This window comes from Eptatretus burgeri, chromosome 2 (assembly GCF_056783735.1).
Source record: "Eptatretus burgeri isolate ZD-2024b chromosome 2, Ebu_testis_v1, whole genome shotgun sequence".
Taxonomy (NCBI): Eukaryota; Metazoa; Chordata; class Myxini; order Myxiniformes; family Myxinidae; genus Eptatretus; species Eptatretus burgeri.
Window position 1 is genome coordinate 17,219,492 of NC_140962.1, and position 22,500 is coordinate 17,241,991.

Consider the following 22,500-nt stretch of genomic DNA (forward strand, 5'->3'; position numbering starts at 1 on the left):
CACACACACACCTGCGACCCACGCTACACCAACATCAAGTGTGCAGGTCATTACCCCGCGCGCATGAAGCGAAAAGCGTGGTTAAGCAATTGGTTCACATCTGACTGTCTACAAATGTCAGTTTATGATTGAGGAACAACTTGATATCAATTATATGTTATATTTTTAAAATGAATGGGAACATGAATTGCAAAACAAATCTGTAGCTTAGCAGTGCTTTGGCTCTGAATTCATTCTTACGGCACATGTGCAGAGAGGAATGAAATAATTTTTGTTTTCATCTGTCTGCCTGCCTGGCAGTCAAACAAAATTGAAAATCATTCCAAACAGGAAACTTACTGTTTTTCAGGACTTCAAAAAGGAGACAAACAACATGCTTGAATAAGTAATGGAACGTTTTAAATATGGTGGGGTAAAGGACGCTGCATCAACGGTGTGAAAAAAATTATTCGACCTTTAAAATCTTTATTTTATTTCAACTGAATTATATACTTGAACACTGCAGAATACAAATCACCTTTTTGGCACTTTCAAAACCTTTCCGTTTAGCAGTACTTGGACAAAATATTATTTATATGGCATTTTATGTCATGACGACCAATCAAATTTGCTGCTCGTAGACCCCGCCCATGTCCTTGTTTCTCAAGTCTGTGTGGGGTACGGTGTACTATGAACTCTCGAGTCACAAACAAGCAGAGGTTCCAGGATTTTTCAAATTCTTACCATATTAGTCATGAGGATCAATTCGGTCAATTACAAATCAGAGATAAATGTTTAATTCTTTACTCATCTGGAAAAGTAGAAAGCGGCTTGATAGGTTGACAGGATAGCTCAGAGGTTACATACTCGCCTTTGAGATGTCAGCTTTACAATATTTTCCAAATGAGTGTGCCATCCTTTCTTGGGAATTTTGTTTTTTTTGTATACCTTGTCGAGGCTCATATGAGAGCTAACACACCATGCACAGGAAGGAGGGCATGAAACAAGAGGGGTGGGAGTGGGAAGGACTAAACAGTGGGGAACAGAGACATTAGATCTGTGGAAGGGAGAGGGATGGGGCGGGGAACACGGGGAATACAAGATGGACATTACGGTGACTTTGAGGAAGGAAAGCAGGGAATTTGAAAGAGGTGGGTTTGGGGTGGATTAACGGGGGTAGAAAAAAACCGAGGATTTGGATGGGGGACGATAAGAGATGGTGCTGAACAGCTGTTTTGAAGGCCTGGAGGGAAGAATAGGATTGAACAGAGTGAGGGAGTTTATTCCAAAGGCGGGGAAAAAGATGAATGAAAGAGTGAAGGTGAGCGGTGATTCGTGATTTTGGTAGTTTTACCAGAAGGGGGTTGTTGCCGGACCTTGAGCACCCTACGGAAATGTGGTGGGGACATGTTAAGCTCGTAGTCCCATCTTGCATTCGCTTGTGAATGTAAAGATTCAATAATTGTACCTTACAAAATATCAGGCCATTGTGTACCAGTACCCAGGTCAGATTCTCAAGCCCTGCAGCCTCTTCATTTTTAATATCAGTGGCATATTTGCAATGATGTGTTCATGATTATCTTGCTGTGTTAGCTCGCCTCATCACAACATCTAAACACTACTTGTGTATTTTGTATCCAATGCTGTTGTGTAACTAGAAGCAGCAATTGCAAGAAGTAAAACTGAGTTTCCGATTTATGTTGCATGCATAATTATAGCCTCTCTGATCTACGGGGGATCTTTTGTCTTGCAGGTATAGGTGTTGAATTCCTGTGTTCGCCACGGGTCCAGGAGCCAATTGATTGTGTGGTCGAGTGCCTACAAGCCCTTTATACCCTCTTAAACTCTCCTTGGCCTCGTGTAAAGCTTGGTGCTGACCAGGTGCAAAAATTTTTTTTAACCTTTTAGCTGCATAGGTATTGTTCGGATTAATAAAGGTGAATCATTTTGGGTCATTTGTGGCTGTACAAGTGGTTAATAATTTTGATCTTAAAAGTGGTTTGATTCAAAGAAAACTTGATCATTTTACATGCAACGTCCAATGCAATCGATTTTGCTGGGTTTTTTTTTTGCATACAGTTACTGGGAGTGGAACTGCTGAGTGTTTTGCACCGGCTGCTGCTGACTAGGGACATACCACGTGTTCATTTTCTTATCCTTGCTGTCACACGTCAAGCTGTCCGTGCTGCACAGGAACATGTCAGTGAGAAACGTCGCAGCACTGAAGGTACCTGCTATATTTATACATAATACCTACTTGCACTCATTGTAAGCCCTTAATTCGCTGTTATTTCCCACATTTGTAGATTTAATATCTTCATTGAAAAAAAAAGTTTATATATTACATTGTAATGTGTCATGAGCCTGATTTATTAAATACTAGCAAATACAACCCATCGCCTCGCTGATGGGAATATTAAAGGAGGGAGGGGGAGAAAGAGGACGGGGTAGGGAGAGAGAAGGAAGGAGGAGGGATAGGAGGAGAGAAATGGGGGTGTTCTGGACATGCGTTTGATAGGGGGTCTTGAAGGAAAACGGGTGCGGGGAGGGATGGTCCAGTTATGCTGGTATTTTACAGGATTGAACAAACATGGGCAGCACCAACACTCTGAATAGAGTATGGTCCCAATGGAATGGAATGAACTTGGATACGTTAAAACAGCACGTTCAAACGGGTCATACTAAACAACGCCCGGACACCACCCAAAGATGTCTGTTGGGGGTGGAGGGGCTTTGAGAGGAGGGAAGGGGAGGGGAAGGAAGAGTGTTTTCCTTCAATTGTCAAAAAAGCCGCACCAGTGTTCCGTGCCTTGATTTAATTTCCACACATACGATAATCTCCAGAATCTCTGAACCTGCGACAAATTCTGGAATTGATCCGAGCAGATGTCTCGATTGCTAAAAACAAACAAAAAAAAAGCTTTCATTTCTACAATTTGCACATTCTTTGACACCTCTTCCTCTCCTAGACCTCCAGGGAGTTGGATTGTGGGAGAGGGGGTTTGGGAGGAGGATAGCATGAGGGGAGGGGGAGGCAGTGTAATGGGAAGGCAGCACGAAGGGGGGAAGGTGGCGGGGACGGGGGAAGGCAGCTTGAGGGAAGGGAATGGGAAGGTAGCGTGAGGGGAGAGAATGGGGAGGCAGCATGAGAGGGAATGGGGGAGCAGCGTGAGGGGAGGGAATGGGGAGCAGTGTGAGGGGAGCGGATGGGGAGGAAGCGTGAGGGGAGGGGATGGGGAGGTAGCGTGAGGGGAGAGAATGGGGGAGGCAGCGTGAGGAGAGAGAATGAGGGAGGCAGCGTGAGAGGGAATGGGGAGCAGCGTGAGGGGAGGGGATGGGGAGGAAGCATGAGGAGGGGATGGGGAGGCAGCGTGAGGGGAGGGGATGGGGAGGAAGCGTGAGGAGAGGGGATGGGGAGGCAGCGTGAGGGGAGGGGATGGGGAGGCAGCGTGGGGGAGAGATGGGGAGGCAGCGTGGGGGTGAGAGGCAGCGTGGGGGGTGGGAGAGGTGGCACGAGAGGGGAGGGGGGAGGTTGCACGAGGGGAGGGTGAGGTAGTACGAGGGGAGGGCGAGGAAAAGCATTTTAAGTGGAGAGAAGGCAGCGTAACAGGGCATTACCTGGGCAATAAAACACGCCCAAACAGCAACGTTTCTTTTTTAACCACAATGTTCGATATAAAACTGTGTGGGAGCATTTATAAATAAAAAACGAGCTATCTCTCTATCTGGCAAAGACCTGCCTCCATGCCTGCCCCGACCTATACACGTTCCTCCAACCTCCTCACATGCAGGCACACACAAACTCCACCATGTCTGTGTGCTGTCTATGTCGCACTTCGTTTTCAGCCACTGTTGACTGGTAATATATGGCAGCAACGATGACTGTATTAATATTCATATTTTGTCATGAAAGCAGATCTCACAAAACATTAAAAAACAAAATGTGTACGTAATTGCCTGTTTACCTTCTTGCTTTTCTCATTTACATGATGCACTCTCACATCTCTTTTTCTCCCATTCTTCTGTACAGAGGATGATGGTGCAGCAGAGAAAGAAAGTGTGCCAGAAGTAGGTGAGGGTGAAGAAACTGGCATTTTAGAGCCTGGCTCCTCGCTTTGTCTTGCGGCCATGGAACTATGCCTGTGCGTGTTGGTTCGCCAACTCCCACAGCTCAATCCAAAACTTTTGGGGACATCCGGCAAGGGCCCACGTCCACCACAGCAGCTTCCATCTTCTGGTGCCCAACTTGTGTGCCAAGCTGTGGACATTTTGGCTGTACTTTCCTCACTCTGCTCTCCAGCAGGTGTGCAAAGAAGAGTTGGGAACCTGAATTGCTTTAAATACAAGTTATTTGGTGATTTGCCCAGTAGCCTTGGGTCCCATGAATATAATGTCTTGTGCTTGTGCAAAAATAATAGATGAAGCTGAATCATCATGTTGCTACCAAGTTTCAAGCGATTAATCAAAATAAGCAAAAATTATGTAAAGATGAACAAAATTTACGACCTGTGTTTTGAGACTTCCTCTGACCTCTGATCAGTTTGGTTGAGGTTTTTTTTTTTTCCATTTGGCTCGAAGGCAGGGGAATCATCTGTTTGACGACAACTTTTCTCGATTTCTGAATATTGGGTCGCCGAAATAGGTGACCCTTATTGTCAGTAATTCTGTCTGTTTGTTTGGATGTTTGTTCGTTTGTCATCAGCATAATTGGTAGTAAACGTGGGCGGATTTTGACCAAACTCGGGTGGTAGGTACATCTTATGACCTCGTACTTTGGAAATTGTGATGGTTGCTTGGGACGCTTTGGTTCCCTAGCAACAACCGAAAAACCTTCAAAATCGGTATCGTTCACGCAAAATCAATTCCGAAAGCCATTATCCCACTGAGGGTTATGAAATTTGGCAGGAATGATCTGCAGGTGATGCTCTATCAAATATATTCCGGTTTTTGTGACATATGGAATACTTTACCCACAGCGCCCCCCTACAATTAGGGTATGCGCGAAAATTGAAGGCCCCCTAGCGACCAGGTGAGTGCATCGATACGAATGAAACTTTGCAGGTTCATGGTACTCAATGAGTACTACAACTTTGCCTCAGGAGCTATTGACCGATTTCACTTAGGTTAGGGATCAAAGGTCAATTAGTGCAAAAATCGATAATATGCGAGAGCTGGAGGTGCCTTCGCGCCAAATGCGACTCCTCCTAGGATTATGGTTGGATGGTCATGAAAATTCACACTAATCATCTGGAATACATTGTGCACAAAAGCCAGTCGCCGACTGGGATCTTTGTTCACCCACAGCCTCCTCGGCCCTCTTGAGCTGACTTCAAAGCTTTTGTATATTTTTTTGGCTGGTGCTCCTGCCTGTAGAGTGTCGAAACCATGAGATTTTGATCATTGGCATCTCCCTAAAGCTGAGTCTTTGCTCTCATAATCTTATTGGTTTCTTTCTGTCTTCTACCGACCCATCAGCCTTGCCCCCTGCTCTCTCTGCGATTTGTCCCAACCACATTTGCACAGGGCGCTCAAGGTCCGCCAATTCTGGTAAAACTACCAAAATCACGAATCACTGCTCATCTTCACTCTTTCATTCCTCTTTTTTCCCGCCTTTGGAATAAACTTCCTCACTCTATTCTTTCCCATTCTTCCCTCAGGTCAAAACAGCTGTTCACCACCATCTTATCTTCCCCATCCAAATCCTCGATCTTTTCTAGATAATCCAACTTCCTTCAATTCTCCTGCTTTCCTTCGAAAGCCTGAATGTCCATCTTCTCCTCGCCATGTTGTCAATCCCTCTCCCTTCCACAGTTCACCTGTGTCTGTTCAATGTTTTGTCCTTCCACTCCCACATTTGTCTCATGCCTCCTTGCTGTGAGTTGTGTGTTAGCTCTGAGCCTCGACCAAGGTATACAAAAAAATATAAATTGAAAATCAAGGATTTTCGATTTAGATCTTTGTTCACCCACAGCACCATGAACTTTGGGATTTCCGAATTAAAACCGCATTTTCGGTGTTTCATTCAAATGGATTCCGAGTCGCTATCAGCAGCTGGAACTGGACGAGATTTGATATGCATAAGCTTCAGGTGATTCCCAATACATTATATGACATCCATTTTTGCTCTATGTCTTATAGTTTCTATGATCGGCGACCCATCACCACCTACCAACTCGTCTTAGTTATTTCTTCTTCTTTCAGATGCAACACAGGGCTACAGGGCAGCATCATCAGCTGAGTGCATCTTGCGCAGTGCCCTCTGTGGGCTAGGCCAGGAATTTGTAACTTGTTGATGGCGCCGGCGATAACACGCCGACTCTTCACGAAGGACCCCGTGGGATCTTTCCCACCGACCAATGAATTCTGACAGACAAGATTCCCGTTTCTCGAACGGCACATCATTAATGAATCTTCCTGCCTGTGGAGCACCGGGATCACAGTTTGTAGATAGGTTGAGATTCAAACCCAAACCTCGACATCTTCGAGGCAAGTGTGCATATCTCTCGGTCATGCAATCCCGGTTATTTCTCAAATTGCAGGAAACGATAAATAAACTTCTCCTTTCTTTGCATCCTACATTATTGTTGCATTTTGTTTGTAAAACGACAGTTGCGTGAAAGACTGTGAAATCGAGTGTTTTAAGGATACCTATAATTGATCCCATCAAGTGGTTGTCATTTATACCTCCTCTACATAAGAATCATAAGATGCGGTGCAGCGTCGCTTTGGTGATGTTGCATAAGATGCGGACGCAAGTCTGTCTCAAAATATCTTGAATTGTATGGTTACATAACTCTTTTTCATACAGGTCTGGACTCATGGAACTAAATGACAAAAGGCACTGTTTACAGACCACCAAAGTATGGGGAGAGTGTGAAGCACGCACGCACGCACGCACGCACGCACGACACACACACACACACACACACACACACACACACACACACACACACACACGGATAAAACAAAAACTGTAGCAATCTGCAGCACAGAATGGGACAATAAGCATGTGTAGAAGAGATTATGGATGTGCACAGAAAGTGCAGATGGAAACCGTATTTGAAATGCTGAAGTTTGAACGAGACGACAGACAAGGAGATGATGCCACAGTCGAATAACGGGAAAAATGAATGCAGGTCAACCAACTCTTTGAGACGGTGAGCAGGTGAGGCTTTCTTGAGAAAATGTGCAACCTGGGGTGTCTTGGGTGGGTAGAGTGAGATAAGGAGTAGCAAAGCCAGATGTAGGCCCTGTCACACCTTGACGATTTAGCCAGCGTATGCTTGACATATGCAAAATTTGGCTAAAACGCTGGCACACGCGAATACGTTATGGGTAAGTTTGTATACGTTAAGAGCACGCTGGCATACGTCATGGTACGCTGGCTTTTTCATAGTACGCTGACATACGTCTTTGTACGCTGGCATCTCGTAGTACGCCGGTGTTCACATTTTCCATGCTTGAAATTTTCCCGCCAGCGTATGGCTCACGTTCCGCACTTGGCCATAAGTTGTAGGCCTTACGCGATCGTTGACACACGTCGACACACATTACTTGTGTTACTCATAAGTCGACATAATAGGCTGCCGCTCAACGATTTAAATCATAACCGCACTCAAAATCAGCGTCAACATCACAGTCATACCGAAGAAAAAAAAAACCAGGGAGTCCACACTGACGCTAACCATTACGTCGACGCATTTCGCCTTATGAGTAGTACATGTAACGTGTGTCGCGTGTGTCAACGATCGCGTAACGTGCCACAACTTATGCTAGCATATGCGGCCCTGAGTCATATGCGTCGAGAAATTTTCAACATGCTGAAAATTTCTCGACGTACTGGCGTGACGTGTGCCAGCATATGATGTCTGCCAGCGTACTACGACGTATGCCAGCGTACTACGACTATGCCATGCTATTAACGTTTTCAAAACTTACCCATAACGTATCGACGTGTCAGCTTGGTTCGGCAAATTTTTCATGTGGCAAAAACGTCAAGGTGTGACAGCGCTCACTTCGATGTCTGGCGGTTATGATTTGAATCGTCGAGCCGCAGCCTATAATAACCAGCCACGTGTCCGTATGACGACGCTATGAAGTTAGCCGTTGGGCATAGGTTGTTAACGCCGACAACATCAGCATTCGTTGGTATAAGTTACCTATATGTTATTGAAACGTTCTGTGTGTTACTAAAACGTTAACATGAACTCGTTATGTCCAAAACTGGAAAACATCAATAGTTCAGCGTACGCCAGCGTTTTATACATTTACCTTGCCATATGCTGGCTAACGTCAAGGTGTGACAAGGAGAGTTGTATAAAATAGTCTTCTAACTTGTATAGGAAGTAACAGTCCTAGGAATATTTGTCTTGAGATTTAATTGGTGCAGAAATTTTTTTGACCACATTAGAGAGGCAATAACATGAGCACAAGCACAGAACTGAGACATACTCCACGGAGTTCCTATAATCTTGCACAGCGTGATGTCTATGGCTCAGGAATGCCTTTGTCTACATAGGATACCCAGATGGTGGATGGACTTTATGATGATTCTCTGACATGGCAGATCGTGAAGCCAAGGAATTCCACGGACCTTCCTATTCCATTGGCTGTCCAGAGATGATTGGATAGTTTGTTTGTCGATCTTGTGGAGAGACAGTGTGACTGTATGACTTGCCAGCATTGAACATCATGTTTCAATATCTGTCAGCGGCTTATCTTGCATTTAATGAAAAGGATTCAGCAGTGGCCACCATCGATGGACTTAAAAGTATGAAATGAGTTATTGTATGAAAGTTAAAATATTGACAATCACTTCAAGACACTGAATTATGATAATAATCAATAAAAAACCAGATCAACAACCAACTACAAACTTCCAGGTAACCAATATGTTGATTTAATATTGTCTACTCAACAAGAAAGAGGAAATTCCATTTAACCAAAATATTCATCAAATGGTCTCAGTTTGTATCGTGAAAAGACCGCCTCGACTCATTTTCCTACCTCCCCAGCATCTCGTACCCTCGACCTTCTTGTATACGCATTCAATTTGTTAAATACACAAAGCTTAAACTTGCATGTTTCTTGCTTCCTGGACTTAAAATTTCCTTTTTCACAATATTTTCCTCTTTTTGTTTTTTCTTTTTTTCAAGCTGGAAACATCATGCCTATCTCAGGCTCATGGTAGACATTGTCAGGATGAGGTCAGGATGAAATAATGCATCTTATTTTTGTTTTTAACCAAAGTCGTAGGAAAGGTACGTGGGATCACAATGAAAGGTTTGTATCTCCTGGCATTGGAATTATATTTTACAAAATAAAATAAGAGGCATTCTTTCATCCGACCCTTGGACATTAATCACGTGCAGGAACAATGACATGGCAAACATCAGTGTTTCACAGCTACCTGTGAAATTTGCGTTTAAAGGTGATTTTGTCTTTTGATACCTGAAAACGAAAATGTGTCTCCAAGATTGTTGCTTAAATTGAGCTTGCACATTTTTCGTGAGGTTGTACATATGTGGAAGATTTTCTAGTAATGTTTTTGTCATACATCAAGCTATCAGAATGCTGCTACAGTGCTGTTTGCATGTGTTGTGTGCAGGGGCGGTGTCTATAACAGTGTTATTCCTGATAACAGGTGTACTACAGGGAACTGCCATGCGCTTTGCCGATTCATCACTCCTGACAGGTAAAAGAGGGTTCTTTCTCCTCGACGTTGGGCCAGAATCCCAAGAGCTGTGTGCAGTGGTCACCTGCAGTTTTGCCACCATCCTTGACTTTCCCACTCTGGTCAGTGTCATAATACTAAATGGGATCCTACAGTTTCCTCGTCAAATAAAAATGTTCATTTTCCTTCTCGGAACTTTTATAGGCAAATATTCCATTTATTTTATAATACAACCCAATAAAAAGAACAATCTCATGCTGAATGTATAATCAATATACAGTATAGCATGATTCTTAAATGTACGAAGGTGATTTGTGTTCTACTGGGTTCAAGTATATAATTCAATTGAAATAAAGGTTTAAAGGAGTTTAAAGCATAATTAATTTCGGGTGTATTACCCAGTCTATGATATCACCTTATCGAACTCACGATTCTGCCTGGTCATGTGTCCTTTATAACATCCTTAAAAACAGTATTTCCTATTTGGACTGATTTCAATTTTGTTTGACTGCCAGACAGGCAGACAAATTATATCTCACTCCCCTCTACACATGTGCGGTGTGGATGAATTCAGAGACAAAGTACTGTAACGACAAGCTTGTCTTCCTTTCATGTTTCGATTGATAACATTCCATTGAAGAAAGTTGTACCGCGATCATAAACCAATGACGGACGGACAGAATTGCTTAACTCTGATTTCCGTGCAGGGTAATAATGCACAAACACAAAGTGTATGGGATTTGAACCTGAGTTCATGTCACGAGCCAGGAGTTCAGATGGTAGCAAGGAGAGCACTTTGTACAAATGTGTATTTTCCTGATCTTGAGTAACATTCCTAAATTGATTTACAATGTTGTTGGAATGAGCTATAGTTAGCATCGCACACAAAACATCTGAGATTATGTTTGTTTTGCTTTTTGGTGGGAGTAAGTTTTGCACTTAACCTGTTGACTATTTGTACAAGGGGTCTAAATGGATGTTAGCTGTCAAATATTGATATTTTAAACAATGCTAGTTTTCATGGTATTGCACATACCTTGTACTGAAACACAGTGTGACCCTCCTTGGCTTTTTCTTGCTATTCGTTGTTCACCTTGGCGTCTTGGTTTTCTATAGGTTTTCTTGGCGTATAGGTTTTCTATTATCATTGCTTTTCCGAAACCTTGTGAATTCTTGGTTTTCATTGGCTCACCTTGGCATTTATGAAAATGAGGAGTGGTCACACTGCTGAAACATCCGAGGGTACCTGCAATGAAATCAACGTGTGTGTGTGTGTGTGTGTGTGAAAAATAAATAGATGAAATATGCACATGTCAAAAGCTGTTTACAACTCGACCTGCAGAGAAAGACATTAAGCAGAAAATGGCAATAATTTGCAGTTTGAGCTGTAGTTTGGTGCTGCGCAAAGTGTCGGTGAAAAACATTCACACGAATGTGATTCCATGGTGTTTTAATACGATGGCCTGCTTCACCTGAACAACATCGGCTCTGACACTCAGTGACTTTCTTGCAAGCTGTGGGGTGCTTGATGAAGGCTGCATATTAACTGCACTTGCGATCTTCCTTCGGTCTGATGATGTGCTGTCACGAGCCTACGTGACATGGACCGCTTTCGTGCTGCGCTCGACTCGAATGAACACGTGAGCTCGAAAATTTTAGAGTTTGAAGTACCCAATTGCTGCATGCATTGTTTAGTAAAGACTGCTGGTTCACTGTTTTTTTTTTCTTCTTCCTCATCTCCCTTTATATGGGTAAGGCCTAATGTTAAAAGCTGCTGTCTTGTACAATTCCCCCAACTTCTGTCCCGTCCCTCCACTCTCCCACCACTCCTATCTTACTCATATCCCTCCTCACACAATCCTCCCATCTCAGCCGAGATCTACCTCTCTATTTGTCTCCGAACTTCCTCAACCCATTTCTTTTTCCCTCTTCCTCTATTTGCACCAGGTACCCAGCTCACCTCAGCCAGCTCTTTTTGCACTCTGACAAGCCATTCTCATCGTGTTTGTTTAGTTTAAATTGTCAAAGGTTCTCCAATTATTTGTGATATCTCTGGTCAATGGCTGGGGGCAGTGTGTAAGGTCAAAAAAATACCAGTTCATCGTTTGGATTTTTTAAAGGAAGGAGGAAGCCCTTTTTAGGTCATCGCTTCTAGCATGACCTAATAATATGGGTGTCGATGTCCTTCGATCCGTCCGTTCACAATTAAGTTGAAGAGGGAGATCTAGTCATTAGTGATCCTGATAGAGGTCGTTGAGACGTACACGATGGTATGACTTTCAAGGTCAAGGTCACGAGGCCTTTGAAGTTGCGAAAATGACGATTTTCAAATTCTATCTCCTCTGCCATTTCTCAAGCAATCTTGAATTTTATTGTGGCATATAAATATATGGGACAATATCTAAATTTGGTCGGGCCGGATTTTCGATATTCGCTTTCGCATCATGTGACTTCAAAGTTGGCAAAAAATGCGAAAATGACGATTTTCATCTGCGAAAATGACGATTTTCAAATTCTATCTCCTCCTACATTTCTCAAGCGATCTTGAATTTTGTTGTAGCACTGCAGAATCCCTATGGGACAATATCTAAATTTTTGTCGGGCCGGATTTTCGATATTAGCTTTACCGTTTTCACGTCACATGACTTCAAAGTTTGCAAAAACTGCCCTACCTTCAGGAGGCTATATATTCTCTACTGGGCATGGTAAAAGTTGGTGAATGGTGTGTGCATAACAGCTGACCTTGTATACATTTTCATTTTCCGCCGAAGGTCTGGTGATGAAAAAGTTTCAAAGACTTCATTGAAATGTAAATGGTGGCATTTATTTTAAAAATATAATTTCGTGTAGCGCGCGCTGTAAAATGCCGAGTCATCTTCTTAAACTATAGCAGCTTGACTGCGCAGTGCAGCAATCTTCATCATAACTGAACATTGAGAACATGGTATTATAGAGATGACTGTCACCCCACCACGGGGGGGGGGGGGTTATTTTTGTTTTGTTTTGTTTTTTGTTTGTTTGTTTTCAAAATAACAGCCGGATTTTAGTATTTCACCAAATAATGTACCCAATAATGGTTTTATCTCCCTCCCCACTCCACTATAAAACAAAAAATTACGCTGAGTCATGCACCACATATGTCGAAATTTTCTACCCCCAAACAAATATAGCGTGGGTCATACACCTGACACGATCACTTACCCCACACTTGGCCTATTAAAAATACAATCCACGGTTAGAAATAAATATATAATAAATGTATGGTGAAGTACAAAAAAATACACATACACTTCGTTTATATTTATATTATTGACCTTTTATCTTTCTATTTAGATCTACAGTAAACATTTAATACACAGATTTACATATGTGAGATGTGGACTCCCTCTGCAACTTCCTGGTCCAAACTCCCCCTTGGCCGAGCGAAACCGGAGAAAAATCGCATTAGCGAGCGTCGCCCATCAATAAATGGTCCCGTCGCTCATCAAGAACTATTCATGTCCGAATTTGCAAACATGAAAACCATCTTCAAAAATATAGTTTAAATCATGAAAGCGATTGTACGTGTTCACATAGGTTATCTACGTTCTCACGATTTCTTCGCACAATTTGTTACACTGATTTTAAAACCAGTCGTATTTGTGCATCATTTTAATCGGAAGCTTGTGCAACAGAAATTCTACTACGGTAGCTGCGGCGGAACGTCATTATGCGGAGCATGTACACAAGTCTCAGCATTGCTCGTATATCGTTCATGGAAAGCGGAAAGGCGGCAATACAGGCTCTTTTTAAAAACAAGAAGTTATAAAAAACTCAGCATTGACATGGAAAATAATGATCGATTGTTAAAAAATAGTACAAGTGAATTATTTATGAAAGATATGGATTTTTAAGTAATTTAAGCCGCTTCAACATATAGTGTGTCTTCTTCCTTCCATCTATTAAAAAAAAATGAAGAAGGACCTTTCTAAACCACACGTGTTTCGCTTGTTTCGAGTTGTTTATTGTTTAATTTTTCTTGTGTTGTTATTTATATTTTTGTGACTATTGTTTAGGTTGCATCAGGACAGGTGACCGTACATTTTGCTGGAAGCTGAAATGAAGTATTCTCCCAATTAACTATAACTCCAATTGCGCTTTGTAGAAGTACAATTGCACGTGTAATTATCACGACTCCTTGATTATACAGATAAACCAACCCCCATGGACGCTGTATGGGAATATAATAAAATAAAATCAGATCATCCTTGTGAACAAATCATTCGTGATGCAATTTGTCCTACTTTATGTCAAATGATTATGTCTAAGTTGAGTAATTAGCACACCTTCTTGGGTCACTTGTTTGGGTACACTTCCTGTTATGTTGATTTTGGCCAAGCAGTTTTTTGAAAATTTCTCGAGAGCCATCGTTTTGGTACTACCCCAAATCTGTGCTTTATAAAGATGCTGGCTGACACAGTAATTAACATCAGTACATGTGATCACGCGACCAAGAACATTGTGATATATTTATATGTGCTGATCATTGAGATTACCATGGTGATGTTGTGCGAGCATGTGGAAGGAGGGAGGGGTTATCGGTGGGGTGGCGGCTATACTCACCTTGACCGGGCTCAGTCGAGGCAACTTGTTAATCCCTGTTTTTGTTATTTTGTCTTACATTAACGACTGGATATTTTGCTATGTGATGTATTTATCTTGATGGCGTTAATTTGTGTCGTGGCACGGAGAAACAAATATATAAAATCTGTAAAGATATTTTTAAAAATACTCCAAGCGTTGTTGATCTTGTATGCTGCCTTGTTGGATTTTTCCAGTATTGTTGATGACCATTGATGTGCTGGCATACTTGGAAAACACAACGAATACAATATGAGATGATATTTTGGAGCTTTAATTGCTTAATTTCTGTGAAACACAAATATATATTCAAATTTCTTGTTTGGCACCTGTGCACTCACAAAAAAATGACTGCACATGTGCACAGAGTGGAAATTTTCCGGTGCCTCCATATCTAAAAATGTTAGTAACCTGCTTTTATTTCTAAATGTTTGCATAAATTAGATACTTTTATCTACAAATGCACAATGGTGTTTTGCTCTGCTGCCCAACTATAGGCCCAGAACAACACCATGCAAATTTCACCCCAAATGTGGGGCAAGGTAATTTGTGTCACAGGCTGATCCTTAAACCTTTGGAGCTATGTTGTTCTTGTATCTCCTGCCTCCATCACTTCTTTCCCAGGCGTAGAGCACCAAAAAAAATTGACCTTTTCTGTGACCACATTTTGGTTACCATATGACCTCCAACGAACGACTGCCAAAAAATAGATTACTCTCTGACCCTCCCCAGTTTCCTCAAGGATCTGAAAATGTTTCTCCATAGCAGCCCATGCTATGAAATCCACACTTACCTGCTGGCCTCCACTTCTTTCTGTTCCTCTCCTTTCTCCCACTTGTGAAACTGCATTCCCTGAAGCTGTTCCTCAAATGCAGTTGTTCTCTCCAAAGTTGGCATAACATAACCACCTCATCTCTTGTCCTCCCCACCTCCACCCATGGTCTTTCTTACTCCCATTAACCACTCCCAATCAAACTCTCATACTCACTGGTTCCTATGCTGTTACCCTCTGGAAATCTTCTCTCCCTTTTTCACTTAATTCCTCACTTGTTGCATCTCCTGTCCCACTCTGTGCTTTGCCTTTCATCCTTCAGCCATTACTGATTCCTGCCCCACTAGGTGAAGACTTTGTATAGGGAAACAAAAAAAAAAAACACCACAGGCAAGATATGATTTTTGTTGACTTCTTTTGGAGATTGCTGAACAGTAGGTTTGACTATAACTCTTTGTGTTTGCGTTCAGCAGACCCAAACACCAGCTGCTACGGTCTGTCCAAGCAGCCACCAAACATCACTTTGCCATGGTACATGTCCACATTCCAGTTTGGCTGCATTCTTGCTGTCAGCTATTGCACTCGCTATTCCCAGCACCCAGAGGCGGGCACACATGCCGCAGCCTATGTCCCGTCCCTGGCTCTGTGAGACTTGTTCGCCGGCTGCAGAAAGCCTGCTGGGGCCTCTACGCCAGACGGACAGGTGCAGCTGCAGTCAGTGCAGGAGGGACTGCGCCTTCTCCGAGCTGCTGGTGTCACTTGCTGAGGAACAGAACAATGCAGTTGGACAAATGGTGAGAAGCTTGTAGAATATAGTGGTTAAAGTGAACTTAAGCAATGCCCATATATACATCCCAGTTGAAGAGCCTTGGCACAGCTGTGGCACCTTCCTATGAATATTATAATGACTGAGCCATATGCATGGGTTGAGCATTCTCCACGGTGGGAGGTTGGTCGTTTCTAACCCTGGCAGAGTCAGGGCCCAAAGACTTAAACATGGTACATGCTGCTTTCATTGCCGGTGCTCATGGGCCATTTGAAAAGAGACAGGACATGGACCAAGCAGCCTGCGGAGAGCAGTGGCAAACACAGCCAGTCGCCCATTACTTAACAAGGTGTGATGCTTTTGCACATTTAGAACTGTTTGGTAAGCTGCCTTGTGATTGTCCAAAGCAGAATAGCATTACTAAAAAGATCTTTACGATGGTGAGCTGACCAATCCACTTGTGGGTTTGCAACCCGCTTTTAGAACACCGAGGTGAACACACTAGTAGATTACCCGTCCCATGGGCGAATGACAGAGTTGGTGTGACCTTAAAGATCCGGTGTGTCCTTTGCAAAAGGAGTAGGCGAGCTATCGTCATGTCCTCTGAACAAATTACAGAATTCCTGCCCTGACTTATCCCAGGATTGTAACCCTTGCCAGTGAGGCTTTCAAACGCTTTGTGACCCCATACCCCGAACAACGCATGGGGATGATCATCCATCCATCCTTGAACATGTCTTTAATGAACCTTAAGCATTTTTTTTTTCGATCTAGATTCTTTACAGAATAAGAGTTTTCCAGATGGAAAATAATTATTATTCCATGGTGAAATATAATATCAATTTGACATCGAACTAAAATAAATTCCGACTGATTTAATTTCAACATTTTTTTATGCTTCCATCGAAACTGACACTTCTTCGGTGGGTAGTGTGCATCACATCGTGTCGGTCGAAGAATTATGTAGTGTCCTTTTTATGTATAAAACGAAGTTTTTGCGAGATATGTTAATTAGCTTGTATGTTTTTTGTTTGTTTGTTTGTCTGTAATCACGTATAAAAAATTCTGCAGAAACTGATTATCATTGGAAATTTTTGTAACTTTGCCATATCAGAAGCCTATCGAGGTCCCTTTCAGCGCAGAAAATTTTGAAGGTCAAGGTCACTTTGTCTGTAAATCAGGAAGTCGACGAAACCCTTATTTTTTGAGTAATTTTGATCGGATGATATTCAAACTTCATGGTAATAATATAGTTGTGGTCTGGCGCTCAGCTGATTTAATTTTTGTGGTGGCAGGTGTGGCCTTGACCTGCATGGATTAGCACCCTGAGGTTAAACATATTTGACCCCGGGTCAAATTTTCAAGTTTTTAGGAACCATGTCATTGTAGTACCTCAAATTGAACACCTCAGTGAGTACTTTCTAGATATGTCAAGCTTGCAGAACATTATAGCGTCATTTGGTAACGTTATAGAACATACGCATATTTTTCATGGTTACTCTGTAGAAGCGATTCTCATCGGAATCTCTCGTGAAGCAGATGTTCCTTAAGGAGTCGCTCCTGGTAGATGGCGGCTCTATTCACCTCCAGTGAGCGCCTTAAAGAAGTCACACGTGGTCTGCTTGTGGTATTTGATCTACCTGCGAACGATATTTGGACTATTTTTGGCTTTAGACAGTAGATGGTACTTTTTGAAGAAGAATCGTACACCTTATTTTACATTTTTTTTACACTTTTGTTGCCTTGCAGCCTCGAATTCCATTACATTAAGTGGGCACTTTTCCCACCTTTCTTTACACATCGTAACCCACAACTTCAAAGTGGCATCAATTTGACAAATTTCAGAAAGGTGTTGAAATACAAAACTGGAATGTTTTGGTTGGATAAGTGTCCATCCCCTGAGTTAATACTTGGTGCCTTGGAAGCACCTTGGCCAAGAAATTTCAGCCTGTAAGTGTATTGGATAGATCTCCTCCTGCTTTACACTGCTGGATTGAGGTAATATTTGCCCATGATGTTGCACAAAACTGTTCAAGCTCCAACAAGGTGGGTGGAACAGGCAGTCGATGACCAGTGGAGGAAATGTCCACCCATGTCTAATCATGTTGGGTCTTTCATGTGCTGGCCTGCCGGAAAGCAAAGCAAATTGTGTGTTGTGTGAGCATGGAGAGGAGGGAGGGGGTATCGGTGGAGTGGCTGACTATACTCACCTTGACCAGGCTCGATCGAGGCAACATGTTAATCCCTGTTTTTGGTATTTTGTCTTACATTAACGACTGGATGTTTGCTGTGATGTGTTTATCTTGATGGCGTTAATTTGTGTCATTAGCACGGAGAAACCAATATACCAAAATCTGTCCGAGATATGCACAAAAATACTCAGAAGCTTTGATGATCTTGTATGCCGCCTTGTTGGATTTCCCAGTATTGTCCATTTTAAAAGATTTTTTAAATTTCAACAATTTTCTGGAAGAAATGGTGCCGCGATTTTTAGTCCGCGACCGAATATGAACATGAGGGGTTAGAACATGCCAGGTCGTCGACAGAACTGGTTGCGGTCATCTTCAAGTCATGCCACAGATTTTCGATTGGATTTGCGACAGAATCTAGACTGGGCCACTCAAGGATATTTATCTTTTTGTTCCTTAGCCACTCCAGTGTAGCTTTGGTTGTGTGCTTTGGGTCATTGTCATGCTGAAAGGTGAACTTCCATCCCAATTTCAGCTTTCTTACAGAGGGCACAGGTTTCCTCTGGGATTTTTCTGTATTTTGCTCCATCCATTTTCCCGTCGATCCTGACAGAATTGCCCGATTCCCTGCTGATGAGAAGCATCCCCATAACATGATGCTGCGACTCCCATGCTTCACAGTAGGGGAGGGTGTAGCTGGGTGATGTGATGTGTTGGAGTTTGCACCAAATGTAATGTTTTGCATTTTGGCCAAAAAGTTCCATCTTAGTTTTGTCAGATCACAAAAAACGTTTTGCCTTTCAGAATCTAAGATTGGGTTTTTCACACCTCAAACGGGACTAAAGGTGGGCTTTTTTTGTTCTAGCTTCCTTCTTGCCACCCTACCTTGCAGGCCAGATGTGAGTCTTTGGGATATTGTTGTCTCATGCACATAGTGAGTGACCAGTCTTTGTCCTACAAGCATGTAGCTCTCTTTCAAAATTGCCATTAGCCTCTTGCAGTGGTGTCTCTGATCAGTCTCATCCCTTGTTTGAGATCATCCAGTTTGGAGGACAGCCTGATCTAGGCAGAGTCTTCATGGTACCATGCATGCTTCCATTTCTGAATGATTCTCTTGATTGTGCTCCGAGGAATATTCAAGGCCTTTGAAATATTTTTATACCCATCCCCTGAGGTACTGAGTTTATTCCGGAGGTTCTTTTGAAAGCTTCTTGGTGCTCATGAATTTAGGTCTTTGCTGTGACATGTACTACCCAGCAGAGGGAAACCTACAGGAACTCTTCTTTTTTTCTTTCAGCTGCTCCCGTTAGAAGTCGCCACAGTGGATCAACCGTCTCCATTTCGCTCTATCCTCCACATCTTCCATTGACACTCCAACCGCAGCCTGCATGTCCACCTCTGCCACATCCATGGACCTCTTCTTGGCCCCCAAGCCTTCCTCTTCTCCTCCTGCCTGGCAGCTTCATCCTTCAGCATCCTTCTCCCGATATACTCCGCTTCCCTCCTGTGCACATGTCCAAACCATCTCAATCTACGCCTCTCTCACTTTGTCTCCAAACCGTCCCTACCTGTGCAGTCCCTCCGAAGATACTACAGACCTTCTCCTGCACCATCCTCGTCATTAACCCCACGAGAAGTACAGTATCTTTAACTCTGCCACCTCCAGCTCCGCTTCCTGTCTTTTTGTGAGCGCCACCGCCTCCAAACCATACAACAGATTTCCTTTGGTCTCACTACCGTCTGTATATACTTTCCCCTTAACTCTTGCAGCTACCCTTCTGTCACAAATCACTCCTGCAACTCTTCTCCCACCCACTCCATCCTGCCTGCACTCTCTTTTCATTTCTCTCCCACCACACTCTCCATGACTTTGGACAGTTGATCCCAGAGTATGTTAAACCCATCCACCTTCCCCACCTCAACTCCTTGCAACCACACCAGACCACCACCCTCCCTCTCATTTCACGTACATGTACTCACGTCTTACTCCTACTGACTATCATTCCCCTTCTCTCCCGAGTGCGTACCTCCACCTCTCGACTCGGCTCACTTTCAGCCTGCTCCCAACTCTCTCTCCACAGATCATGATGTCATCCATGAACATCATAAGTCCATGGAGAACTCTCCAGTCTGATCTCTCGTCCGTCAACCTGTCCATCACCATTGCAAACAGGGAAAAGGGCTCAGAGTCGATCCCCTTGGTGCAATCCCACTTCCCAACCTTAAACCGGTCCGTCATTCCTACACGCACACACCTCACCGCTGTCACACTGTCCCTCATACATATCCTGCACGATTCTCACATACACTTCTCCACCACCTCCCGACTTCTGCCTCATACAATGCACCACAACTCACTCTCTTGGCACCCTATCATAAGCTTTTCACCAGAATCCACACAAACACACAATATATGTAACTCCTTCTGGCCTTCCCTCTACTTCTCCCATCAACATTCTCCAAAGAAAACATGTGCATCAGTGGTGTTTTCTTTCCTGGCATGTAAACCCATATTGCACTGCTCACAGGTCGTCACGCCTCTCCTCTCCAACCGAGCTTCCACTACTCTTTCACCACAACTTCATGGTGTGGCTTAACAACTTTATCCCTCTGTGGTAATTTTCCACATTCTGCACATCACACTTATTCTTGAAAAATCGGAACAAGTACACTTAATCTCTCCCACTCCTCCCGGCATCCTCTCACTTTCCAAGACTTTGTCGAACAATCTGTGTTAACAACCCCACTGCCATCTCTCCTGGCTTACTTCCATGCACTCCACTGGTATACCATCTGGGCCAAGCCTTGCCTTTCACACTTTTCGTCCTCTTCATAGCAGTTCTCACTTCATCCTTACTGATCACCCCCACTTCCCTAGATTCACTATCTCTACCTCTTGTAACCTTCTCTCTCTCTCTCTCTCTCTCATTTTCTTCATTCATCAGCTCCTCAAAAGCCTCCATCACCCCTTCTCTCAACACACTCTCCTCACTCGTCCAGCACATTCCCATTTGCGTCGCTTTATCACCCCTAACCTGCAGCACATCCTTCCCAACTCGGTCCCTCTGTCTTTGCCAATCGGTATAAATCCCTTTTCCCCTTCTTTTGTATCCAACTTCTCATACAGCTGCGTCATATGCCTTTTTCTTAGCCTTTGCCACCTCTCTCTCTCTCTTTGCCTTTCTGGCTCGCCACTCCTTGTACTCCTGCCTACTTTCTTCATCTCTCTGACTATCCCACTTCCAATTTCACCAACCCCTTCTTCCTTATACTTTCCTGTGCCCCTCAATTTCCACCACCAAGTCTCCTTATCTTCCCTTCCTCTGTCCAGAATGTCACACCAAGTACCTTCCTGAGGCTATCTCTCCCTCTCTCCCACCACTTCTGCTGTAGTTGCCCAATCATCACCAGCCATCTTTACACCCACCATCCAACGCCTGTCTCGCCTCCTCCCGAAATTTCCACGCCAACAGTCTTCCTCCTTCACCTTCAGCTTCCACCATCCTGGTCCTTGAGATTTCAGCCCTCACTCTTCTTCCTCCAACCTCACCTCCAAGAGATCATCCTTCAGACCACCAATCGATGCCTTGTCGAGCTACGACACTCTCCCCTGCCACCACCTTACAGTCTCTAATCTCTCTTTCAGGTTGCATCTCCCTGCTTAGAGATGTAATCCCACCTGTGTCTGCACTTTCCTCCACTCTTGTACGTCACCCTGTGTTTCCTCGCTTCTTCTTGAAATATCCTGTATTTACCACTGCCATTTCCATTCTTTTTGCAAACTGCTACCACCATTTTGCCCTTCCACACATTTCTCTTGTTGAGACCGTACCTGCCTCACCATCACCTCCTCATCCCCTCTTTATTCCCTTCCCCAACATGTGCCCATTGAAATCTGCTCCAATCACACCACTCTTTCATCCTTGGATACACTCTCCACCACTTCATCTAACTCACTCTCAGAAATCTTCTTTATGCTCCATCTCACACCCCAGATCACCGTGATTGCATATTAATGCACTGATGACATTCATCATCACTCCTTCAATTTCCAACTTCACACACTCATCCACTCTGGTCAGACACTCCTCCTCACCTCCAATACCCTCTTGACATAATCTTCCTTCCGTGTGCAGGATTACCCTGCCCATTTCATTTCTCCTCCCGTCCACACCATGGTGAGAACAGTTTGAAACATGCCTCCAATGCTCCTAGCCTGACTCTCCCCATCCACTTGGTCTCTCTTGTGTGTGCCCACAGTATGTCCACCTTTCTTCTCTCCATCCCATATCAGCCAACTATGCCGGGCGTAGTGGCGTGCGCCTGTAATCCGTACTCGGAGGCTTGGGTTGGAGGATCGCTTGAAAGGCAGGGAGCTCTGCACTGGGCCGCGCCCCTATGAGGAAGGGGTGTAGAGCAGCCCGGAGATGTGACGAAACCCAATCCTTATCCCTGTGTCGTAGGCGGCCAGGGTTGCGTCAGGAAGAGGCATCCGGCGTAA

General features: G+C 43.7%; 1 protein-coding gene across 1 annotated transcript in view; it reads left to right on the top strand.

Annotated features, from left to right (window-relative positions):
• Window positions 1-22,500, top strand: part of LOC147031494 (HEAT repeat-containing protein 5B-like) — a 122,632-nt gene that overhangs the window by 81,024 nt on the left and 19,108 nt on the right. Inside the window, 10 exon segments of the mRNA XM_085864153.1 lie at window positions 4,010-4,282; window positions 9,587-9,668; window positions 9,670-9,734; window positions 9,737-9,774; window positions 10,866-10,870; window positions 11,167-11,225; window positions 11,228-11,296; window positions 15,595-15,635; window positions 15,637-15,786; window positions 15,788-15,821. Coding sequence (XP_085720279.1) covers window positions 4,010-4,282; window positions 9,587-9,668; window positions 9,670-9,734; window positions 9,737-9,774; window positions 10,866-10,870; window positions 11,167-11,225; window positions 11,228-11,296; window positions 15,595-15,635; window positions 15,637-15,786; window positions 15,788-15,821 — 816 coding nt within the window.